The sequence below is a fragment of the Lycorma delicatula genome, chromosome 1 (genome assembly GCF_047948215.1).
Source record: "Lycorma delicatula isolate Av1 chromosome 1, ASM4794821v1, whole genome shotgun sequence".
Taxonomy (NCBI): domain Eukaryota; kingdom Metazoa; phylum Arthropoda; class Insecta; order Hemiptera; family Fulgoridae; genus Lycorma; species Lycorma delicatula.
The window spans coordinates 127,077,178-127,102,136 of record NC_134455.1 but is presented as its reverse complement, the minus strand read 5'-3'; the positions used below and the strand labels follow the sequence as shown (position 1 = coordinate 127,102,136).

The 24,959-nt window shown below is 30.9% G+C and overlaps 1 protein-coding gene across 3 annotated transcripts in view; it reads right to left on the bottom strand.

Moving 5' to 3' along the window:
• Positions 1–24,959, bottom strand: part of nvy (CBFA2/RUNX1 partner transcriptional co-repressor nervy) — a 508,624-nt gene that overhangs the window by 363,008 nt on the left and 120,657 nt on the right. For all 3 annotated transcript variants that reach the window (XM_075360674.1, XM_075360683.1, XM_075360665.1), the window contains exon 2: positions 20,779–20,877. In XM_075360674.1, coding sequence (XP_075216789.1) covers positions 20,779–20,872 — 94 coding nt within the window. In that variant the 5' untranslated portion in view covers positions 20,873–20,877. The remainder of the gene's footprint in view (positions 1–20,778; positions 20,878–24,959) is intronic.

Below are 24,959 nucleotides of genomic sequence, written 5' to 3'. Positions count from 1 at the left end.
CCTCCTCTTCCGGACGGCCGACCCACCCTCTGCTGAAAGGCTACCTTCCCCGGCCCTAACATATCAGCGCCCGCCCTTTGCTGCGGCGACCCTCTTACTCCTCAATGGTTTCTCATGTCATCATCGGGGAGGTCCGACACAGCCACTCTTGCGTGTGGGTAGACCAAAACACCCTAGACATGAGGGCTGCCTTCCGTGCCCTATTCGTCGCCACGCTTCATCCCCGAGATATATTTTTTTTCAAAAATTCTATTTCCTCCCCTTGTATTCAACAGTAGAAGGCTTTGCAAAAAATAACAACCCTCCTTCCAGTAGCCTTTCATGTCACACTTGCCACCCAACCAGGTTATCATCGCTGCCGCGACTGTCATCAATACGAAATTTATCTAAAATTTTAAACATTGCCTCAGCCTTCCATTAAAATTGACCTCGTTACCATCTGAGGTTACATATACAAATTCTAATATTATTATCTTAAACTAAGAGAATATTTACAAATTCATACAAGAAATATAATTGATACAGCATCGTTACTGTTTGACAATAAAAGGCACAGCAACTTAAAGTAAACATAGATTTAAACAACATAATGTATCATAATTATAAATCATCTGTCAGTGACACCTATTCATAGCATTATCTCTGTATCGTGCAGGTAGATTTGACCTGGTAGTACATAATATTACTTTAAAAACTTTATTTGTTTATTACCGATTTTACAAGGTTATTGTATGTCAAACATAAAAAACCGAGTTTTTTACCCCAATTTATTAGTTTCCACCCCACATTTCTCAAAAACTGCTGCAGATACGGTTATAAGACTTATTTTATTCAACTTTTCAGGTCAAAAACTTAAACAATCACTAATTTTGTCGCTTTATTATTTTCCTAAAAATTTCAGTACGACCTCATTTCACCGGGGTAGCTGTAATCGAAGTAAAATCTTTCACTAGCCGTAATTTATAAACGAAGCATTTTAATACATATATTTAATTGAACTATTTCCACTATTTTACAATTAAAATAAGTTATAAAAGTACCGGGAATACTTCGCACACACTCTACCTTCTAACACACACACTAAATTTTTCAGAAGAAAAGTGCTTTTCGTACATAAATCAAACCATAATACAAGCGATTGAAAAATTGCATCAAAACAAGGTTAAAAAAAACATTTAAAGTATTACGTATTAGTTACATTTAGTAATTTATTGTTCGGTCAAACGTATTTCTTATGACTAATTAAATTAAAAAAACACAGATCTACGATTATATGTAGATATTAGTAAAATAGTGAATTCAAGAACGACATACACAAATCAGATCTGAGTTTTTTTTATTTTAACATATTTTTTAAATGAAATCAGTATTTTTATTCGTCTTTCACTATTAAAGTTATTAATATTCCTATCGTTATTGAGCGATTGTTTAATTGTTTAACGCCAGCGAAAGTTTTCTTACGTTGTGTTGAATTGTACCAAATATAACAAAATTAACGAAGGGTTATGATGATGCATTGCACTTATATGACGGTACTGAACTGTAGTTTGGAGGCATTCAGTCGTCGTCAGTTATGAGGGTCTTAACCCAGCAGGTACCCGTATGATTTAAACCCGTATATAAACTACCCATCGCACCATTTAAAATCCCCGTTCCTGTATGTTTTCGTTTTGTTCGTTATCCGGTTTTATTCTTCGGGAAGGCAAACTTATAATTTATTGTGTCTTCTCTTTTAATATTGAATCTGATAAAATATAAACGCTGAATTAGATTACTTGAATTATTCCTAATATGTTATTATTTGTTTATTTATTTAATCAATGTAGGGAATCTTATAATATAATAATGTAAGTAATATTTAAATTAACAGACTGATATTATTTTAGATGTTATATTTTCTAGTCTAAATATTATTTCTGTTGAAAAAAAAAAATTATAAAAAATACCTTCTATCGTTAATAAAATCTGATGTGGACAACATATGACTTCCTTGTACGCCTATTAAATCATATATACACTTTTTTTTTAAATGAAAAGTACATAAAATTCTATTTCATTAATAACTTCTTATATTTTTTCATATTTTTTTTTAATTATTGTTAATGAATTATATAAAAGTTTTTTTTTCAATCAGATGTTAATAATTATTAATAAATCAATATATCTAAATTTAAAAAAAAAAGAGTGAAATAAAAGGAAACGTAGTCTGATTCGAACCGATGTGCCTTCCTCTTCTAAGATCCAAATATTTCATTTATTAACATTTCATTTAGCTATAACTCTGGAACCAATGAAATAAGTACCACTTATAATATATCGTTGAAAAGCTCTTAATAAGGGCTTATTACTACAATTAAGAAAACGTCCAAAATTCAATTTTTTTGGACCTTTTTTTGGACATTATTGGTCAAGTCGATTGCAATCAAAAGGGGGGGATGCACAACTAAATGTTACCACAGTCCTAAATCCAACATTTCAACATCCTACGGCTAATCGTTTTTGAGTTATACGAGATACATACGTACATTTTTCCCCTACATCCCCGAGCCGGACATCCAATTAAATATACTCGGCTCGGGGACGTGTCCTTGCGACTCTAAGAGGGCCTCCCCATTCACCGGTTATCAACCCGGCAAAGCAGGTCAGCCCCCCCCCCCGTTCCGGATCTTTTAATTGCCTATCTCTAATCTCCGAAGGAAGAAACCAGGCCCGGCTATGCCGTTCCCAGCCCCCCCGCCGAAGGCCGGGTTTCGGTCTTTCCTTTTGCCAGCCTCAAACCGACAGCGCAGGAGCCGAAGCCGCCGAAGCGTATCCGGGAACCCACACCGCCGCCGAGTCTCATTCTTTTCATTAACCCACACCTAACGATTAGTAGATGTCTGATATTTGATATACCTCGCTCAAGAAAATCACAAAGCTGTTGCTAAGAATAAAAAATATTCCACGTCAATTGAAAATATGAGAAATAAACAATTTTCTGTTGCCTTCTTAACTGATTTTAAACAAAACTTCGATAAAATTTAATTCTGAACAAAACTGTGAAGATAAGTTGAATAAAACAAAGAAAAGTTAGAAAAATTCGATTTTAATTAGAAACAGTACACTGTAACATTTGCCAGAAAAGTACTTATTTAATTTAAATAAAGCCAAATTCTTTTTTGGTGATGTAAAAAGTTTGTGAAAGAAAAATTTACTTCTAAAAATTGCTGTTAAAAGATTAAAAAGAACTGGACAAAAACAACAATTGTAAAATAAAAATAAATAAATAAGGATTAATAACATAATTAATATCTTATTTTTCATTAATGACAAAAATACTATAAAGTATTTAAAAAATTATTACTTCAAACTTGGCAAACAACAGCAGATCAATAATGAGCAATACTGTATTAATGTTTAAATCATTTTGTAAGGATACCTTAAGTATATCGTGTACTGTGAACTGTTCTGTCGTTAACGAAGGTTTTCTGTGAATTTTAGCTTGAACGCGTTGGTTTGCCATTCAAATAATGTCGTACTTATTTACAACAAAGGAATCCGCTGATATGGTATTCATTTTGGGTGTGTATAATGCTAATGCTACAGTTGCTGCGATAGAATATGAATAACGTTTTCCGAATCGCAGGATTCCAGATCTCAAATCAATTAGCACGACTTTTCGCAATCTTCGGGAAATACGTTTATTAAGTAATATTCGTAACAGCTAGAAACGTTCTGTCCAAGACGTCTTCTTTCTAAGCGGATCGAAATTTTTCATTCAGTGGTCTGGAGAACGCAAATAAAACAAGTATTATCCTTATCATAAACAGCTAGTTCAACATCTACATTCAGAAGACGGTCCACTTCATTTGGAGTTCTGCAGCTGGTGAGATACAAATCGATAATTCTACAAGTATGTTTTGCTTACTGAACAGGCAAAATCCACTTGAGATGGTGTCAACAAGTTATGCAATGAGCATACATTGGTAGAAATAAATCCTCATGAAACGATAGAAGGCAATATTCGATACCGTTTTAGCTTCTATGTATGATGCGTCCTTCTTCACAATTGACTGTTTAGATCGTTCATATTACATGGCCGCTTAAATGTTGTGATATACTTCCACTATCTTCAAGAAGAATTGCCGCATCTGCTTAAAGATTTTCATTGAGAAGCAAAGTATACTTCCAACACGATGACGCGTCTCCACACTTCTGTTATGCATTTTCCACTCGTGTAAATCATCAATTCCCTGAGAAATGGATCGGTCGTAGAGGTCCATATACCTGGCCACCAAGATCGCCTAATCTAATAGTTTCAGATTTCTGCTTATGAGGATGGATGAAAAATGTTGATACAAAAAAAAATATGTTTTTTAACGCAGAATTAATTGTCTGCATTATGGATGTAGCTGGGAAGAACTAAAAAGAGAAAAAAGCAGTACAGAAGCGTGCCAAGAAATGTGTTGAAAATGGTGGGCTCATTTTTGACCCATTTATTATAAACTGGTACGTATAATGTACGAGAGGAAATCTCTAAAGTAAAGACCGTTTCAATGTAAAAAAAATGATTCTGAAAACTTTAAATATTTTTTATTTCACTTAAACTAATCCTCTATATAATCGCCACATGTATTAAGACATTTATCGTAGCGATACACCAGCTTCAATCTACCTTCGTCGTATTCTTCTGCCGCCAGTCCATTTAGCCACTGATTATCAGCATTTTTAAGTTCATCGACACCCGCAAATTGTTTACCACTTAAAAACTCTTTCAATTTCCCAAACAATGGTAATCATAAGGAGCTAAGTCCGGACTATATGGTGGGTGATTGTAAATTTTCCATCCAAATGTTCTCAGTAAATCACGTGTCGGATCCGCAAAATGTGGACGTGCATTATCGTGCAGGAGGACGACGCCGTCGGTCGGCCGCCCACGTCGCCAATTTTGAATGGCGCGCCGTACCCCACGTAGAAGTTTGCACTAGGCTTCTGCATTTATAGTCGTTCCACATGGCATGAAATCAATCAGCAGTATGCTAAACCGATCCCAAAAGACAGTGGCCATCATTTTGTGTCAAAATGGATGTGACTTGATTTTTCTTGGTCTGGTTGATGATTGAGGATGACACCGTTTTCGGACTTTTTTTATATTCATTACATAATCACTGTACACAGCAACCAACTACCTATGAATTTCAGCCGACATAACGTTCTGATGGTTTAAAAAAACGTATACGTATTTCACAGTCGGCGGCAACATCGATTTTCCTATTCATTTTATAGCGTAATATCTCACACGTAATCAAAGATACTACAACGCGACAACTTACAGACAACAATGCAGTTTGTACATTACTAGCATGGCAATGAACGACACAGATTCACCAATCTTAAGGAGAGAAATTTCCCAGCGGTCTTTACTTTAGAGATATTTCTCATACTTTTGTCTAGTGTACTGTTTCTAAATAAAATTCAAATTTTTCTAACCTTTATTTGTTTTATTCAAGTTACCTTACACCGTTTTTTTCAGAATTAAATTTTCCCAAGTTTGTTTGTGTATACTACTTATTTCACAAAGTTATTGTATTCAAACGTAAAAAACGGGGTTTATTACCTCAATTTACTGGTTTTACCCCACATTTCTCAAAAACTGCTGTAGATACAATTATAAAACTTATTTTATTTAATTTTTCAGGTCAAAAGCCATAAGAAATTACTAATTCTACTCCATAATTAACGTCCTAAAAATTTCAATACGACTCCATCTCAACGGGTAGATGAAATCCGGCCGAAATCATTCACTAGCCGTAACTCGCAAACGAAACATTTTAGGACAGATATTTATGTGAACTTTTTCCACCATTTTCTGGAGTAGAATAGGTTATGAAAGTTCTGGAAGAACTTTGCGATACATTATGTATGAAAAGGAAAGATAACAATTGATTATTAATTTTTTTAAATTTATTTTAATTGATTTTAAGCACTCTTATCTTTTACACAGATACGATTTCTCTCTCTTTTATATTAATTAACTCAACAGCAGATTCCATGGCCTGGATTTATTATTTTAATATATATACACTCAGAGTGTTTTTTAAAGGTGAGGCCAAACTCTAGGAAGTGATTCTACTTAACATACTGAAGAAAAAAATGTCCAGTGAACATAGATCCAAAAATGCGTACTTTTCTGTCTGTCCGCTATTTTGTGTTTTTTAAGGAAAAACAATTTTTTTGAAAAAGGGTTAGAGATAACGCAATAAAATTTTGTACTTTATTTTAAACTAAGATTTTTTTAAGAAAAAAATAACGATACTCTTCGTTGACAAATTTCAAAATGACAGTCTTTTCAATTTTGCTATCTTGCATATCATAGGAATTATTAGATATATCAATATGTGTATTATAAAAAATTTGAAGCATTTTCGGTGAACAAAACGGCACCTTAGTCGTAAAATTGCTAAAATTAGCAATTTTAATCAGAAACTACGATAATAAGAAAAACATGATTGTCGCTATATCGGTTTAGGCTTACTTTTTGCAACAACTCTGTTGTTATCGTGGGATTTTTAGGACAAACATATTTTTTTTTATTTTTAGGAACAATCTTTTTATTCATCCTAGCGCTTTTGGAAACGAATTTCATCTTCAGGAACTTATTTTTTTTTTTTAACTAAAACTATGTCGTCATGAGTAGAATTGTTATGCAAAGTGTGTAAAATATATAAAGGTGGTCGTCATGTGTTAAAATTGCGTCGACTTAACGTCCTGTCATAATAAATTTCTCCACCGCTATAATATATACGTATATGTAATCTAATATCGGTGGAGATATTCATTATGACAGGACGTTAAGTCGACACAATTTTAATTTTTATAATTAAGTTCCTGAAGATGGAATTCGTTTCCGAAAGCGCTAGGACGCATTAAAAAGGTTTTGTTAAGTGGATTTTATATTTGAATTACTTATTGTATAATCATACTAACCAATCATGTTTGATAAAATTATTAAAAATCATAATTCCTGATCGAATAAAAGTATATTACTTAACTGCAGGTGGTTTCCTGAACTATTCTTTTAGTGGTTTGCAAACTAATTTCATTGACAAAACCTTTGAATTTATTTTATGTCGTTAATTCATACATGTTGATCAGATTTCATTCTGAGGACAACTTCAACCCGAATAGTGGATTAAAAAATTAGATTTGCGTTGAACAAAATGAAATTATTCAGTTCATAAAATAACTTTTTTTTTAATAAACCGTTTTAAATAATTTCTATTCTAATTTTAAAAAAACATTAATTTGTCAAAATTTTGAAATTAATATTGAATTTTCATAGTAAGTTTTATAAATATCGTTTAATGATTATTTGTTTCAATTATGTCCCCCTATTACAGGTCAAGACATGAAGTGACGCCAAATAAATAGATTTAATTGTAGGAAGTCGTCAGATTAGGGAGAACATTTCACACTAAGAGAGAGAGAAAGAGACAGTGAACAAAAGTGTGAGAATGAATGGGCTTTATCCTGTTCAATGATCATCCTAAATAGGCTCGCGTTATCTTCAGTAATTAGTTTTATGTCTTTTCATTAGTCCCTCACCGATTTTACCTTTACACTATCTTCCATTATTAGATTGTCATAATTATATGTGATCATAGAAAATTAGCAGTAAATAAAGATTTTTTTGTCTCTAAAAGCGCTGTAAATAAGAAAAAAAAAAAAATTTTACGGAAAGGTAATACAGTAAAAAATAGCTACTAATAACAATTTATTGACACAATTTTCTAGTTTTACATATCTGGCTTGTAATGACACACATGAGGAAGATTTGGAGGTAGACAGAAGATAAGTAGATTTCAAACGGTATATGATTTTATAAACAGAACCTATAATATATATATCTAAAAGGACCTAAACAATTTCTTGACTAGATCCAAAGACCTAGCCGAAAAAAATATGAAAACTACAAAAATGATATTTTTAGAATCTTTTAAGATGTACACCTCGAGAAAGAAAATTTCTAGAATCAACGTTAGCAATGAATTGAGAAGAAAAACTAGCTTTTAGAAACTACAAGGTCAGTTCCAGAAATACGTAGACTGTTTGAATTGCTCGGGTTCAATTGGTTCCAGTTAAATCCGCTTGCTGTCGCCATGTTCGTACAGATTAGCTGATTACAACGCAGTTTTTTGATTGCAAATATCATTATTAGTTCCTTAGCTACGTTTTTTGTGTAATCATACACTTCACTGAATAAACCGGTTCACCTAAAGGCCATTTTCATTACATCAACCATCCTTTGTTATTTCACTCTTTAAACAAAAAATTTCTTTAAATTATTATACATTATTAACTTCCTTTTCGTGTCATTTCTTCACTTTTTTTTTACTCTAATTTATTTTTAAAAATTAAATATTTCTTCTTATCAATTATTTTATTCTATTCAGTATTTATACTACCAACTCATTTTTAATTTCAACTGAAGGTGCAACATTTTCAATAAATAACTCCTTGATCGTTTATCTTTGGACGTTGCACCGATCTCAAACAATTTTACTTCCTGAACAGAGTAAAGAAAGTATTGTGATCGCGAAAAATTTCGGTTTTCAAAATTCAATGGTGAAATCCATTTTGACCATCCCTGAATCCATTTTGAGTAGTTTCGGCGTGACGTCTGTACGTATTTACGTATGTATCTCGCGTAACTAAAAAGCGATTAGCCGTAGAATGTTGAAATTTTGGATTTAGGACTATTGTAATATCTATTTTTCCACCTCCCCTTTTGATTGCAATCGACTGAACCAAAAGTGTCCAAAAAAAATCCAATATTAAAAAAAAGGATTTTGGAGTTTTTCTTAACTGCAATACCCTCATTGAGCGCTTTTCAAGGGATATATAACATGTGGTATTTAATTTCATTGGTTCCAGACATACAGATAAATAAAATATTAATTAATGAAATATTTGGTCGTACAAGGGGAAGGCACATCGGTTCGAATCCAACTTCATATACATTTTTAACTTCTTTTTTTAATTTAAATATTTTGATTTATTAATAATTATTAACTTCTGATTGTAAAAAATTTTACAATAAATTCAATATCAAAAATAAAAAAATATGAAAAAGAATCAGAAGTTATTAGTGAAATAAAATTTTATGTACTTTTTGTTTTAATTCAAAAATGTTTAAAGAGGTTGATTATTAACAAATCAATTATTTAAAATAAAAAAAAAATTAAACAAAAATATATTGTATGAAGTCGGATTCGCACCGATGTGTGCATGGTTACAGATCCGAGACGTTTTCACTTACACCACATAACTACATGAGCGACGTGAAACAAAATTAATATATAAACTAATATAAAATGCTAATATGGACACCACAAAAATTGTGATGCATTGTGGTGTCCTCCACAATGGAATTGTGTAATTTTCCACTTTATTAAAGAATCTAAGAATCTATCACACTTTCAAATAAAATAAGTTTAAATGAAGTGCAGCAAAAAAAAATGTGTATATGTAATTTAACAGGCGTACAAGGAAGTTATGTGGTGTCCACATCTGATTTTTTAAAATTATTGTCTCTTCACGTATAAGTCGAAAAATTACGGAGTACCTCCTTTTCTCGTTTCTGTCACTTTTGGAATCTGTCGTTTTTTGAACATCTATACTTATAGCTATCTAAAGTTTGTACTAATTTTACGAAAAAATGGTTGTTTTATCTTTTTATTTTAATTATCATCGTTTTTTGCACCGAGACAAATCCCTTGCACGTAGTCCATCTTCGGTTCTAGATTCAAGATAACTTCTATTTCATTTTAGATTATCTAAAATTTTTACTTTTTTCAGCCTCAATTTTTACACCTTCTGATCTTTCTAGCATCAATTTGACATGTAACAGCATATTACTCAGACGCCTTCAATGTTTACTCACTTAAAAAACAGACTTCCATTTTTATTTATTGAAAATTAGAAGAAGAATTGAAAAGACGAGATTAGGAAATGTTAAATTAAATTTAGAGGGATACAATGAAAGACACTATACTGGAATTAATATATATTTTGTTTACCTTTGATTACACTGGGGAACAAAAAATATTTTTTTTTTTTTTTGTCTCAAGAAGAAAAATAAGTGATTCTGATAGTATTTTTCTCCTGAATTAGGATTTTATATTGGTTTTCCCCCGTTATTCAAAGATTTCCGAAAGACAGGCATTTATTATTTCAAACATTTTAATACTTTCTGCATTCTTAACTACACAATATTCAAACAAACTGACTCATCTAGAAAGTAAGAAATGACGATTTTCTGCTATGTTTTGCCTGTGGATCATCACTCTCAATGGTCCAACAATAATTGGTCAGCATATTAGGATTCCATTTGCCTTGATACATCTTTTTCATAGCTGAAATCTCCTGATGAAAGTGTTCCCCGTGATGAAAGTGTTCATCGCTTACTGTGCCAAGATTTTCCGGGAAGAAATCTAGGTCCGAGTGCAGGAAATATACTTTAAGGATATATTACAACCCAAATTTTTATAAGAGGTTATAATATCATTGACAATATCACGGTAATTTTCCGCCTTTCGATTTCCCAAAAAACTCTGAGTAACATTTTTGAATGCTTCCCAAGCCGCTTTCTCCAGTGGATTCAATAGTTCCTCAAACTTATCCTCGTGCATTAGTGATCATATTTGTGGACTCAAAAATATTTCTTCTTTAATTTTTACATCACTAATTTTAGGAAACTTCCTATTAAATACATGAAACCAGGAGTATTGTCCATGGCCTTGGCGAAATTATTCATTAATACTAGTTTGACATGTAACGGAGGTAGATTCACATTTTTAGGATTAGACAATGGATTAAATTTCACATTATTCTGTTCAGGAATGAGTGATTCACGTTTAGGCCTTTCTTTTCAAATAAAATGATTTTTTCTGTCCCTACTATACCACTCACGCAAAAAACAACAGTGCTTTGTGTAACTAAGCTGCAGACCAAGAATAAATGCAAGTACCTGCAAATCACCACAAATATTTCATTCATATACTGCATGTTGAAGCTTTTCCAATATAAATTTAAAGTTTTCATATATTTCTTTCATACTAGCAGAGTGAGCCACAGGTACTGATGGGAATTTATTGCCATTATGCAGAAGCTTTTAAACTAAAGTTAGAGGAATCAATGAACAAGCACCATTCTGTTGGGTTCATTACAAAGTGTCTCCGTAAGAGAAGAAATGTCATTACAAACACTAAGCTATTTTCTTCAGAAAAATAGTCTTTAAATTCAGAATGACGAGTACGATAAGTACATATCTTTGTATTGTTTTGAAAAAGATTCCATCCATCCTTTTAGCCGGGAAGCAAGTATTTCAGACTATTTTTTGGATAACTTTAAATCTCGAATAAGATCGTTGAGATTTTCTTGAGTCAGTAAATGAGGACTTCAGATGAACTGCTTTGTTCAAAAGTTGTATCACCAGAATCTGTTTCTTTTTCTTCCTTACTTCCATTAGACTTTGAGCTCTCTTCATCTAATATCGCATGTTCTGGAGGCTTTGGTATAGTCAATTCTTCGCAGTGTGGAACTTCACTGTAGATAGTTAAGGTACATCAATGTATGTTTTGATTTTGAAGTAATCCCTTTAATGTTGTTAAGCAGAAATAACAGTCCTCCAAATCATAGGGATAGCAAATGACATGTAGCGTGTGCCATTTTTCCATGCAGAGAGAAGCCTAGAACAAGTTAAAAACCAGATATGTGGGGCTCAGATTATATACCCCCGTTTGGTCCCCCATTATATACCCAAAATAAAGTTTATAACACTTTTTTAGTACTGGAGTAAGGTTTCACCTTTCGGACTTGAGCGTCACTTCACCACATACATAACAAAAATGATTAGGATGATTTAATCAACCTCTACGCATTTTGTAACTATTGACTAATTAAAAAAAAAAAGTTGTAAATGTGGAATACACAATAATTCAGACACACAAAGCACTCACAATGAGGTGCTTACTGGTTCATTGCCATCTCACAATTGGCATCGTTCTAATTAATGTGTGCTACATTAGATCACGTTTGTACATGTCTATACACATCTGAACCTGCACAACAGTAGCAACACTATCCTTTGAAGTAGCTCATTTGGTTCCATCATATTTACAATGCTCAAGGAGCTTTTACTTGACAATGGACAAATGGACGACAAAAGTTTTAAAATATTAAAAAAAAAAAAATAAAAAAACTGTGGGTGATGGAGAAATTCCAAATACATATTTGAAAACAAAAACTGCATTAAATACACCTATTGGTACTCGTGAGACAAAAATCATGTTGACCAGTATTATTGTTGCAAGTATTTCTTATAACCCATTCTCGGAAAGTAATATCATTTAATAACCTGTGTAGCCATTCCCTGTAATGAACTCCGTGAAGGTATCTTATGTGATTAAATATCACCAATATTTTGGTGAATATAGCCTACTGATATACAAAAATATTTTTAACCTTGTAAGAAAGGTATAAGAAACCACTTCATCCCTAACATTAAAAGAAATTTATTAACTCAACGGATTGAAATATCCTTAAATTATTCGGTTTGTAACAACGTTTTCTAATAATTAAATAAATGTGGAGAGTTACGTTTCAAAATTTGAAACTGGCGTTCGTATCAAGTATTAGACCTCGTATCAAGTATCTCGACGTTAAACAATTTTTATATTAAATTAAAATATGATGTAATATTTTAATATGAAAATAAAACGATATCTTATTAGATTAAATACGGTTTTAAAGAATCAATTTATAATATAAAATATTAGCTACATGTAAATTCTGAAGAAATATTCTTGAATTCGTTTTCAATTCTTCCAGTAGAAGGTTTTTTCATGAACCTTAAGAAAATTAAAAATTACAAATGTAGTTTAAATAGCCAGATATCATTTCCTCCTAAATTATTTCCTTAAATATTTCTCTTACAATCATTCTCTTTTACATATGACAAAGATTAATTCCTGTAATTCGTTTATTTTTTTTAAACTTAATTTTAAAAGAATACAAAAATAGATCCAACATGTTTTGAAATAATAGAAAAAGTGAGAATTAGATAACTTTTTTAGAAAAAAAAAAAGAAGAAGAAGGAAGAAGATATCTAGTTATGAATGGCAGAGTCCGACATATGTTGCAACATATTTGACCCCACGTTCTGATAAGAAAATAAAGACCTGCTGACGACATCAAAACTTTTAGCTTGAGCAAAGCCCGCAACATTTGGTCTTTGGTAAAAATTTCACTGACAGATATACGGGAAACGTTAAACCACATGTCGTATTCAATAGGACATTGTTAACCGTGAAAAAATATAAACACCATGCACTGAGATTAATTAAATCAATACACAAACGTCAGTAATAGATTTATTTCATTTTGTGTTAAAAATTATTAATCAAATACAGAAATAATTCATTATTTTTAGGTTAAAATTTGTCTAAAGAATTATCATAAATTAATCTACCGCAAACTGAAAAAAAAAAAATTGTTAACGATGTTGCTTTACTTCTCGGAATTTTCACATCACATTTTATATTTTTCCTAATTACAGTTTAAAGTCATTTCTTTCTTCAATCCACCATCAAATTATTTCCTCAAAGAAAAAATCTTCATGATCACACTAATTGCCAGATTTAGCACTGCCAAAGGTTTTTTCTTATTTATTAAAATAAAAATAACGATAAACAGACGAGATTGGCACATAATGAGCCAAACGTTGTCGAGCGAATACATTTTATTACGAATTTTCTTCGTCGAATGAACGACGTCAACAATGCATAGAAGCTGCGTTGAATTAAGGTAATAAATAATGTTATTTATTTATTGTGTGTGTGTCTTTCTGTCTCTCTCTCACTCTCTATCTTTCTCCCCCTCTCACACTCTCCCCCCGCTCTCTCTCTCTCTCTCTCTCTCTCTCTCTCACTCTCTCTCTCTCTCTCTCTCTCTCTGTGTGTGTGTGTGTGTGTGTGTATGTGTCTTTCTGTCTCTCTCTCTCACTCTCTATCTTTCTCCCCCTCTCACACTCACTCCCTCCCTCTCTCTCTCTCTTTCTCTCTCTCTCTCTCTCTGTGTGTGTGTGTGTGTGTGTGTGTGGTTTTTTTAATGGCCTCAGTTCTAGAACTTATTGTGATACTGATAACTTATTGTATACTTTACAAAACATTTTTCTTAAAATCTCGTTAATTGAATTTTGTACTTTGACAGTTTTTCTAGAGGTGTGTACTATGTAAATACTTAAAACTAAGTGGTTAGAGTAGGGAGGCCAGTATGTTATCCATTCGGATGTTTTCTGTATCAACTAATATATATATATATATATATATATATATATATATACAGAGTGTTTCTAAAATGGTGGGCTGGCTATACTTTTTCGGATTCTACTTGAAAACTAAATAAATGTATCTTTAGGATAAATGGCAATTACTCCTTCGTTCTCCCATTGTCCGCCAATTTGTTATTTTTGCATAAAAATTTATATGTCAAGTTCGGATAAACGAATCGCATACTTAAAGCAAAATTTTAAAATAAGAAAAAAATCAGAACTTAAATACCTTCGCAAATTACAAAATGGCGCGGCCATTGTTATTATTCAATCCATTATATCTCCATAAATGTAAGTTTGATCAAAATTTATGTTACATACTGAAATATTAAGCCTTTTATTTTGAACGATATGATATTTTATTTTTGAAAATCGTTTAACAAATAGCTGAGTTATGGCAAAAAATTGATGCGTAATTACTTGTCTGTTTTCATGTCCTCCACTTTACGTTCAATTCGATGGAATATTAACTGTTTTTATATATTATTAATTCTAGTATTGTAAATTAGAATCAAATTAAATAATAATTTTCTCACAATAATAGACTTAATAACTATGACAAAAAATTACAACATAAATTTTCTCAAATAACTCGACTGATTTTTAACCGATTTATAAAAATAACATGTAATTTTGTTCAAAATAAAAGGCTTAATATTTTAGCAAAGACATAAATTTTTATAAAACTAATATTTATGGAGATATAACGGCTTGAAAAATAAACATGGACGCCATTTTGTGATTTTCGAAGTATTTAAATCCTGATTTTTTTGCTAATTTTAAAACTTTATTACCAAGACGTTTACCAAATAATAATGTGATTCCTCTATCCGAACTTGAGATATAAATTATTATATAAAATAACAAAATGTGCGGACAGCAGAAGAACGAAGGAGAGATTGCCATTTTTCCTAAGGATATTTTTTTGTTTAGTTTTACAAGTAGAATCCGAAAAAGTATAGCCAGTCCACCATTTTAGAAACACCTTTTATACATATAATATTCACATACATACATATACATTATAAAGATATAATTTATACGTATAATTATATATAACTCAATACCTTAAATTTAAATGTATTCTTTTAAAAATTGGTAAGAATAATTAATAAACCACAAATTACTTTTAAATCATACTGGAAAGTCTGCCGTTAAATTTTTGTATCTTTTTATGATGTTGAAAAAATAATAATAATGATGAAGACTTTTATTAAAGAGTAATTACTTCCCTGTTAATTTTAACTAGTAACAATTTTTTTAATTTTAATTTTCATTGAACAAAGGAAAATTTTATTGATAGTATCAAGACTTTAAAACTACAATAGTTAAATCTAAAATACAAGAACTAGATATGCTTTTGCTCAAAATTTAATTGCAAACATAATGTTTCCAGGTTCTCAAAATTTTATCACGTATGAAATTACGAGAGGTTATCTCTAAAGAACATTTCATTGCAAACTACATACCTTATACTACTTCTCTATATAATTGCCACATGAATTAAGAATTTATCGTAGTGATACACCAGCTTCCATATACCCTGGTCGTATTCTTCTGCCGCCAGACCATTTAGCCACTGATTAACAGCATTTTTAAGTTCATCGTTACTCGCGAATTGTTTACCACTAAAAACTCTTTCAATTTCCCAAACAAATGGTAATCAGAAGGCGCTAAGTCCGGACTATATGGTGGGTGATCGTAAATTTCCCATCCAAAAGTTCTCGGTAAATCAAGTGTCGGACCCACATTATCGTGCAGCAGGACGACGCCGTCTGTCAGCCGCTCACGTCGCCGATTTTGAATGGCGCGCAGTAACTTACGTAGAGTTTTTCAATAGGCTTCTGCATTTATAGTCATTCCACGTGGCATGAAATCAGCAGTATGCCAAAAGACAGTGGGCATCAGTTTGCGTCCAAATGGCTGTGACTTGACCTTTGTCGGTCAGATTGGTTATTAAGGACGACGCCATTCACGACTGCTGTTTTCTATCAGGCGTGTAATACGAAATTCATGTTTCATCGCCGGTAACAACTGAATTAAGAAACTCATCACCTTTTTCTGTGTAGAGCAATAAAAATTCCAAAGCAGATCCCATTCGGATTTTTTGTGACGTTCTGTTAAGACGTGCGGCACCCAAGCCACGCAGAAACCTTTCTGAAGCCTAAATGGTTATGAACAATGTGACAGACAACTCCTCTTGAAACATCAGGAAAAAGAAGGGCCAGGTAGGAAATCATTGAGCGACAATCTTGTCTGATTTCATCATCGACGCGTTTCAACAAGTCGTCGGTGATTATCAAGGGCCTCCCAGAACGTTCTTCATCGTGCACATTAATTCTGTTATTTCTAAACCTTTCACACCATTTTCGGACGTTTCTTTCATTCATTACATTATCACCGTACACAGAAATCAACCGCCTGTAAATTTCAGACGGCTTAACGTTTTGATGGTTTAAGAATCGTATGACTCCACGTTCACAGTCGGCGGCAACATCGATTTTCCTATTCATTTTATATCGTAATAACTCACACGTAATCAAAAATACTACAACGCGACAACTTACAGACAACAATGCAGTGCGTACATTATTAGCTTGGCCATGAACGACGCAGGTTCGCTAACCTTAAGGAGAGAAATTTCCCAGCGGTCTTTACTTTAGAGATACCCCTTGTAGAAAAAGAAATTCAGAATCTTTAAAAGCTGAGTACAGTTCGAGTAAATAGAAGAAAAGAAGTTAATAAGGTAATAAACATAAAGAAGATGGATTCCTGAATATTAAAATGAAATTTATGGAATGAACATTTACTTTTTACACATTTCTGAGACCTTTTAGTAATCTCTGTCCACCGTAATGTACACTCAGTTTCTACAATATAATTTTAATAAAACAACTTTTTTAAATTATTATACACGTATATAAAATAGATGCAGTGTATAATTACGTAAAACATATAAATTCGTACTGTTCATAAGAGAAAAACTCTTTAGCTGTCAACAAGTAAAAAAAATCATTCTTTAATTCTCAAAAACTGGAAAAACATTTGCTATATTTCTAAATCTTTTAATCACATCTTGTAATTTTTTGACATTGTATTACACAATAGCCCCCTTTTCTTCTTTAAGTTTTTTGTAACAAATATGAGTCGATAGTGTTGAATTAATACCAGGTATTATGAAGAAACCAGTTTAAATCAAAAAATTCTAATCTAATATAATTTAGAATTGTTTTATTGTCAAAACATATATTCTCAGTATCTACAAACTGTAAATCATAACTGTTTTGACTTTTGGTTTTCTGAATAAAATAACCCAACAAAATGTTAATATGGACTACGTGTGAACATATGTGACCCACGATGTTAAAAAAAAAGTACGACTGAAGATTAAACACTGCCACAACCCTTAAAACTCTATCACGGAGTTCGTTAGAACTTCGTCGGTAAGAGGCGACGAAGTCAACGAACTAGTTTACAGTTCTAAAGATGACCTAACCTAACAGTAAAATGAAAATGGGAAAAATATAAGCGTGAAAACATTATATTTTAGCTTAATCTGATTAGTAATAAAGAATACTTCCAAAAAATACCTGGAATTTTGTTAGACAACTTTTTTTCCATTTGATGTATCACGGCACTCGAATGTCATTTTATTCAGTTTTTTAATTACCTTTACGAATCGCGCTGTTAGACAGCAGTACTTGATAGTACAAGGTAGCGTACAAAAACTTGATAATGTACTTGAAATAATAAAATTTAAAAGAAAATATACTACAGCTTGTTTTAATAGTAAACGTTCTATGTAAATGATAGTACTAAAGATAAAACAATTTTTTCCGTCGTTTCTTTAAAGAAAATAAAAGTATTACTTTACAAGAGATTATAGCAGTTTTATTAAAAAAGGAATAAATAAAACAGAAATAAATTCGATTGGTAAAATCGAATTTAACGATAAAAATCGAAGGTTGCACTTACAAAGTAAGAAGTGCAATATTACATCACGGATTTTCGATTCGTAAAGGTCATTATACTAAATGACCTTTTTTTTTTATTAAAAAAAGAAAAATATCGTTTGAAGTGAATGATATGACTATTAACAAACAAAAAAAGCCGTGAAATTCAATTTGTTTGTTCTAAGGCAATAAATTTGAATAATAAGATAACAATCAGTAATTCATAAAAAAAATAATAAAAGATAAATCTAAAAAACGCAGTGATATTAAAAAAAATTACAATGAAACTTAGTCTCGCACATATCATTTCTTCCGCTGAAAAAACAAAAATTTCTGTAATATAAATAAAACTGTTTTTAGCAAAACGATACTGATATCAGAGAAGGTAAGATTTCTATAATCAAAATCTGTTATTAATTTAGAATTTTCTTTAAAAAAAAAATTTAAATATATATAATAGACGATAGATATTCAATAATAGATAATAAACAATGTTTAAGCGTTCCTTATATGCAAAAAAACATTTATTATAAAATTCTTACTGGCCCGATTTCATTTACATGTAATACATACCAAAATTACAGAAATAATACAATTCTTATGATTATTCGTTGTTTAATAAATAAAATAGGGCCGGTAAGAGTTTTGTAACAATTTTTTTTTCTTTTTTTGCTTAATATATGGAACGCTTTTTAATAAAATAATATTAAATTAAATTTAAAATAGTTAGATTAAAATGGAATTAAAAAATTCGAATATGTAAAAAAAATAACTGAAGATGTCAGATGTAAAAAAATTGGTTGAGATTAAAAGCGTAGGTAAAACATGGAAATGAAGTAATTCATTACATCTGTCAAATAAGTAATATTAATACATCGTGTGTGCGCGCAGAGCGACAGAATGAATGTGTGAATGCTCTAGGAGAATGCTGTTAATTTTTACAGCTGTATTTCTCTGTTTAAAATAATGAAAAAAGTTCATAATAAACATGTGTCCGGAAAAGGCTTTGTTTTTAAAATAGGAATAACAAAGAATTTTTACCATGATTTCTGCTTAGCCGCAAACTGAACCTATATCGGAATTCATCGAAAACCAACTGGAATCGAAAACCGGGGAAGAAGGGAGAAAGGGAAAAATCGGAAAAGGGAAATAGGGAAAAATTGAAAACGGTAAAAGGGAAAAGGGTAAAAAGGGAGGAAGGATATAATGGAGAAAAGAAAAAAGGAGAAAATGGGGTAAAGGAAAAACGGGAAAAGGAAAGGGAAAGGGAAAAGAGAAAAAAGAAAAATAAAAAATAAAAGAGTGAAGTGGAAGGGGAGATGGGGGAAGATGAAGGGGAAAGGGAAGTAAGGGAAATAGAAACGGGAGAGCGAAGCGAGCCGTGACCCTCTGATCGTGACGGAAAGCGTAAGTAACTATAGAGCACGGACGAAGCCGCGATGGGGATGCTAGATTTGGGATTGTAAAAATTTTTTGTTTATCTTAAATTGTTTATATTAAAAAAGCATTGCGAGTGAAGCTACATCTATATTGTGGGCGAAGTCGCGACGGGGTACGCCAGTTAGTATAATTTTTTTTAGTGAGTGTAATTTTTTTTTTACTATTTTTTATACTAATATTTATTCCAATCAATAAACAAATTTATGTCATAAATTTTTTAATAAATTTTAGACTTATATTTATATAAAAAAATAAATAAATTCATAACTAAATAAAATAATATAAAAATATTTAGCTAACTTATTTTTATAGCACTCTTATATCAACTCGATCTTATCCCACCGCATAGACGCTGAACCCCACACACCCAGTATATGCGGGCTGCTGGGCGTTTGGTTCAGTCAAATTTTCCCACTTCTTACGGTAAACAAAAAAAAACTTTCGACTAGTTTTATATACTAAATATATCCATTTCTTTAGAGTAAACACGTAAAACGTCTTCTACTTTTTTTACTTTTTTAATAATGGAAAACTTCACAAAGAAAGGTCATGGTACATGAAATCTAAGGTGAAACGCGTGTTGGTAGCGATGTAAGATTAAAATTTAAAACTATTTTTATTCTGGCCTTTATCATTATCATTGAAGATATCTTTAATAAATAAGTGTTGAAAGAACTGTTTTAAGTATTTTAATTAAAAATTAGTAAGTAAGCATTAAAGCAGACTAATAATCAATTAATCTTTACAATATTCAAACAGTGAGCTATTGAAACTATAACATGGAAACCAAGGAAGTAATTTATATTTTATTTCATCATTGTTTTCCAATTTTTTATATAATATTTGATTTATTTTTTTTTAAAGAAGTATTTGAATATTATAACCTTTAATTATTATACTATTTTTGTAAGTAATATTTTTAGAAATATGTAAGAAAAGAAGGAGGTTAAAAAAATATTCGACCAATAATTTGATTACGTATCTAATTTGTATATATGCAATAGTATATTTTACCTTTCGAAGGCCTTAGTCTGGGAACAGTTGTGGCGGTCTCCTTTGAACAAGGTGACACTTCTGAAACTTCTTCTTTAATTGACTTCACCTCCATGCGGCCTGAAATTAAAAACAATTATTCACCTTTATACACATTTAAAAAATTAATAAGCTTTTTTTATGTATTATAAAATCGATTTGATTTTATTACATGTAAAAATATCTGCTGTGGACACGATATGAATTCCTTGTACGCATATTAAATTACATATACACATTTTCAAAAGTACATAAAATTTTATTTCACTAATAACTAGTGATTTTTTCATTTTTTTTTTTTATTGTTATTATTAAATTATTATTTATTGTAAACATTTTTTGTTACAATCACCGGTTAATAATTATTAATAAATCAATATATTTAAATTAGAAATAAAGTTAAAAAAAGGAAATGAAGTCGAATTCGAACTGATGTTAAGATTCAAATATTTAATTAATTAAGATTAAGATTATTTGGCTATAACTCTGGAACCAATGAACATAAGTACCACTTATGATATCGTTAAAATGCTCTCAATGAGGACTTATTATTGCAATAAGAAAAAGTCTAGAATCCAATTTTTGGGGGTTTTGGGCTTTTTTTGGACATTTTTGATCAAATCTATTGGAATCAAAAAGGAACGGACACGACTAACAGTCCTATATCCAACATTTCAACATTCTACGGTTAATCGTTTTTGAGTTATGCGAAATACATACGTACGTATGTACAGACGTGATGCCAAAAATAGTCAAAATGATTCAGGGATGATCAAAATGGATATTTCCGTTGAAATCTCAAAACTAAACTTTCGCAACCACAGTACTTCCTTTACTTTGTACAAGGAAGTAAAAATGATGTAAATTTAAAAAAAAGTTTCATTAGAAGTTACTAAAATACATTTAAAGTAGCAGCTATTATTAGCAATAAACTTTCATTAAATTTATCAGTAGTAGATGTAACGTTAGATAAAATTAAAATTTTGTTTAACAAAATTGGATCTTTTTTTTTTTAATTAAAAAGTAGTCAACCAAAAATTAATTAGCCTTTCTAACATTTTTATTATGAGCGAAAAAATTAATTCGTAATCTTAATATATATATATACTCTTACATATCTTTTTTTATACACTAAAAGTCACTCAAATATTTTCAAGCTTTAAGCCAAAGTTTTATTAAACAGGTCAAAGAATCAAACGATTTGACATAATTCACATTCTAGCTAGTTTGGCAGCTTACTCTAGAAAGTTTAGTTGCATTGGAATCGTCTACCGCAGTAAAACATACATTTGTAAGGAAACCCTTTTACCATATATACTGACACTATGTAATTTCAACTTTCGGCTGAAGTTCGATATACATCCTGATCATCCTCTTCCGTCAGTTTCGCTAACAAGACTTCGGTTTAAAATAAGCTATAAAAATTCATTTTGGATACGAACAAACGAAATTGTTTTTTAAAAAAATGTTATGTGGACACCTCATGACTTCTTTGTACACCTATTAAATTACATATTTTTAAAAGTAAATAAAATTTATCTTACTAATAACTTCTGATTTTTTTCATATATATATATATTTTATTGTTATTGTTGAATTAGTTATCGTTAAAAGTTATTTACAATCAATGTAAAACCGAAATTTTTCGCGATCACAATACTTCGTTTATTTCGTGCAAGGAAGTAATAAATTGTTTAATAATGTAAAGTGAAAATAAGGAACATTATGATAAGAAAGAGAAATGGCCAAACGCGACCGAAATTTCGAAAAACGACAAAACAAAACGCATTCTTGTTTCTCTGCAAAAAGAAAATACTTAAACTAACTTATTAAAAGACAGTAGCAATAAAAATAAGCTTAGCCAGTTTAAAATGAAGCAGTTTATATAATTATGAAGTTTCCTCAAACAGATGTTACCAATAGATACTTCATCATTTTAAGCAGTTACGGCGTGTAACTGTGGACAATAAAATAATCGCTTTAAATATTTAGTTAAGTGCTATGCTCTTTGAAATAATTGTAAATTAAAACTTTACCTGGAATAAAATGATTACAAATCATGTAATCTATATATATATATATATATATATATATATATATAAATGAATCTTTATTTGTTTGTTTGTCCCGTACGCGTTCACCATTCATCCGATTGCGATGAAACTTTGATGAGTTGTGCGGACGCCCGCGAAGATTTCTGAATTAGTTTGGACTCGCTAGGCGACGTTGGAGGAGATATCTCGAAAAATTGTATTTTTGGTTCGATTTGGCACATATTATAATATGTTTTACTTAAATGGAAAGAAATACCTCTGAAAAAAATGGACCCGCTAGATGGCGCTGGGGTTGAGATATTTGGAAAAATTGCATTTATGGTCTGATTTGGCTCACATTCAGAATATATATTAATTGCGTGAAAAGAAATATTTTTTTTGCAAAAACTATACCCGCTAGGTGCCGACGGTGTCGAGATTTTTACGAAACAAATATTCAGACTTTCTTCTCCTATATATATATAAAAGGCAATGTTCGTATGTATGTCCGCTATAGACTAGAAAACTACTGGACCGATTTAAGCGCAGGTTTTTGCAAAATGGTCAACGTTGTTTGGAGAAGGTTTTAAGCTGTTGAAATCGATCTTACCAGTAGAAAGAAAATTACGGGTATTTTGAACCGACTGCTGTGTTTAGGGAATAGTTAGAATTGAATTTGATAGGTAGAGCTGTTTTGCCAATTGGATTTATTTACATTCTGACTTTTATAAAGTGAGAGATTAAATTTTGTGAAGTTCCATATTGTTCAATTTTTTAATGTTTTATCAAACTTTTAATTGTATATTAATTGTATTCATTTAATCAATATATGTATATATATATATATATATATATATATATATATATATATATATACTCAAATCTCGCAATAGTGAAGCATTGCCGGGTCTGCTAGTTAGTAATAAATGAAACCTACAGAGAAATAGTTGCTATATGAATGGGGTGTTCAGCCTATCTGTCAAAGAATAAAACTGAAAAATAATTAAAGAAAAATAGCTATTGAACGCAAAATAGCTATGAATGCAGATTAGATACATCCAAGATGTTCTGGTTTTAAGGAAAATTATTAAACAACATTCCACTCCACTTTACGCACCATCAATCCATGGATTCCGTCAAATCTTTGTGCAACCTTCAATCTAGGGTCCTGCAGATTTTTACATTAAGTTCTACAACCAACTCTGAAAAAATAAAGTTTATAATGAAGTGTGGATAAGAATGAATTCCTAGATAAAAATGTTCAAATTTTTATCAAATTTTTTTCAGTAGATTAATGAAGCTGTTAAACAACTTATTTGTGAGTGATTAAACTCAACTTTCTTTATCAGATTTTTATTTTTATAATAAACAAAACTTCTACTATTAGTTTTCCACAAACACTTAGCACTACATGAGAGACTACTTGCCAGTTCCAAAGTTAAATTCCTTCGATTCAATAATTCCTTCGGAATTGTTGAATCTCATTTTTGAAAATTACATATTTGAAGAAAGGGCTCTGATTGTCATTGAAACGGATTATATTCATATATCAGTCTTTTTTAGTTCCTGAACTCGTATTCATCCAGGAAATGAGGAACTGTCTCTCCAACAAGATAGAGTTATGACCCAAGCCAATCTAACTTGTACTTTGTCAGTTTTCCAGAATTTGTTTCCTAAAACTATATTATCTCCCGATACGGGAACATAATATGCCCAACCAAGTCAACTGATATTTCAACATACGATTTCTTTTTGTAGGAGTGTTGAAAACAGAAATAATCAGCACACCAGTATTCCACATAATTTAAAACTTGGAGTATCAAGACCAACTAGCAGTTAATCTCTAAAGTTTGAGATTAAGTGAACACGGCAGAAATTGATGGCTTAACTTATGCAACAGACGTACAGAATGCCTACATTGAAGTAGTGTTAATCTATTAAATATGAATTTTAAGAAATTATGTTGTCACCGAAATATCTTAAATACAATTTATTTTGTTATTAAGACATGAAAAAATGAAAGGAATTGCTTGTCATTACGTTTTGAAACTGACGCATTCTCCATATTCTATAGATAGATGTACATAAAGATCACAAAAAATGAATTTAAATACAAAATAATTTTGAATT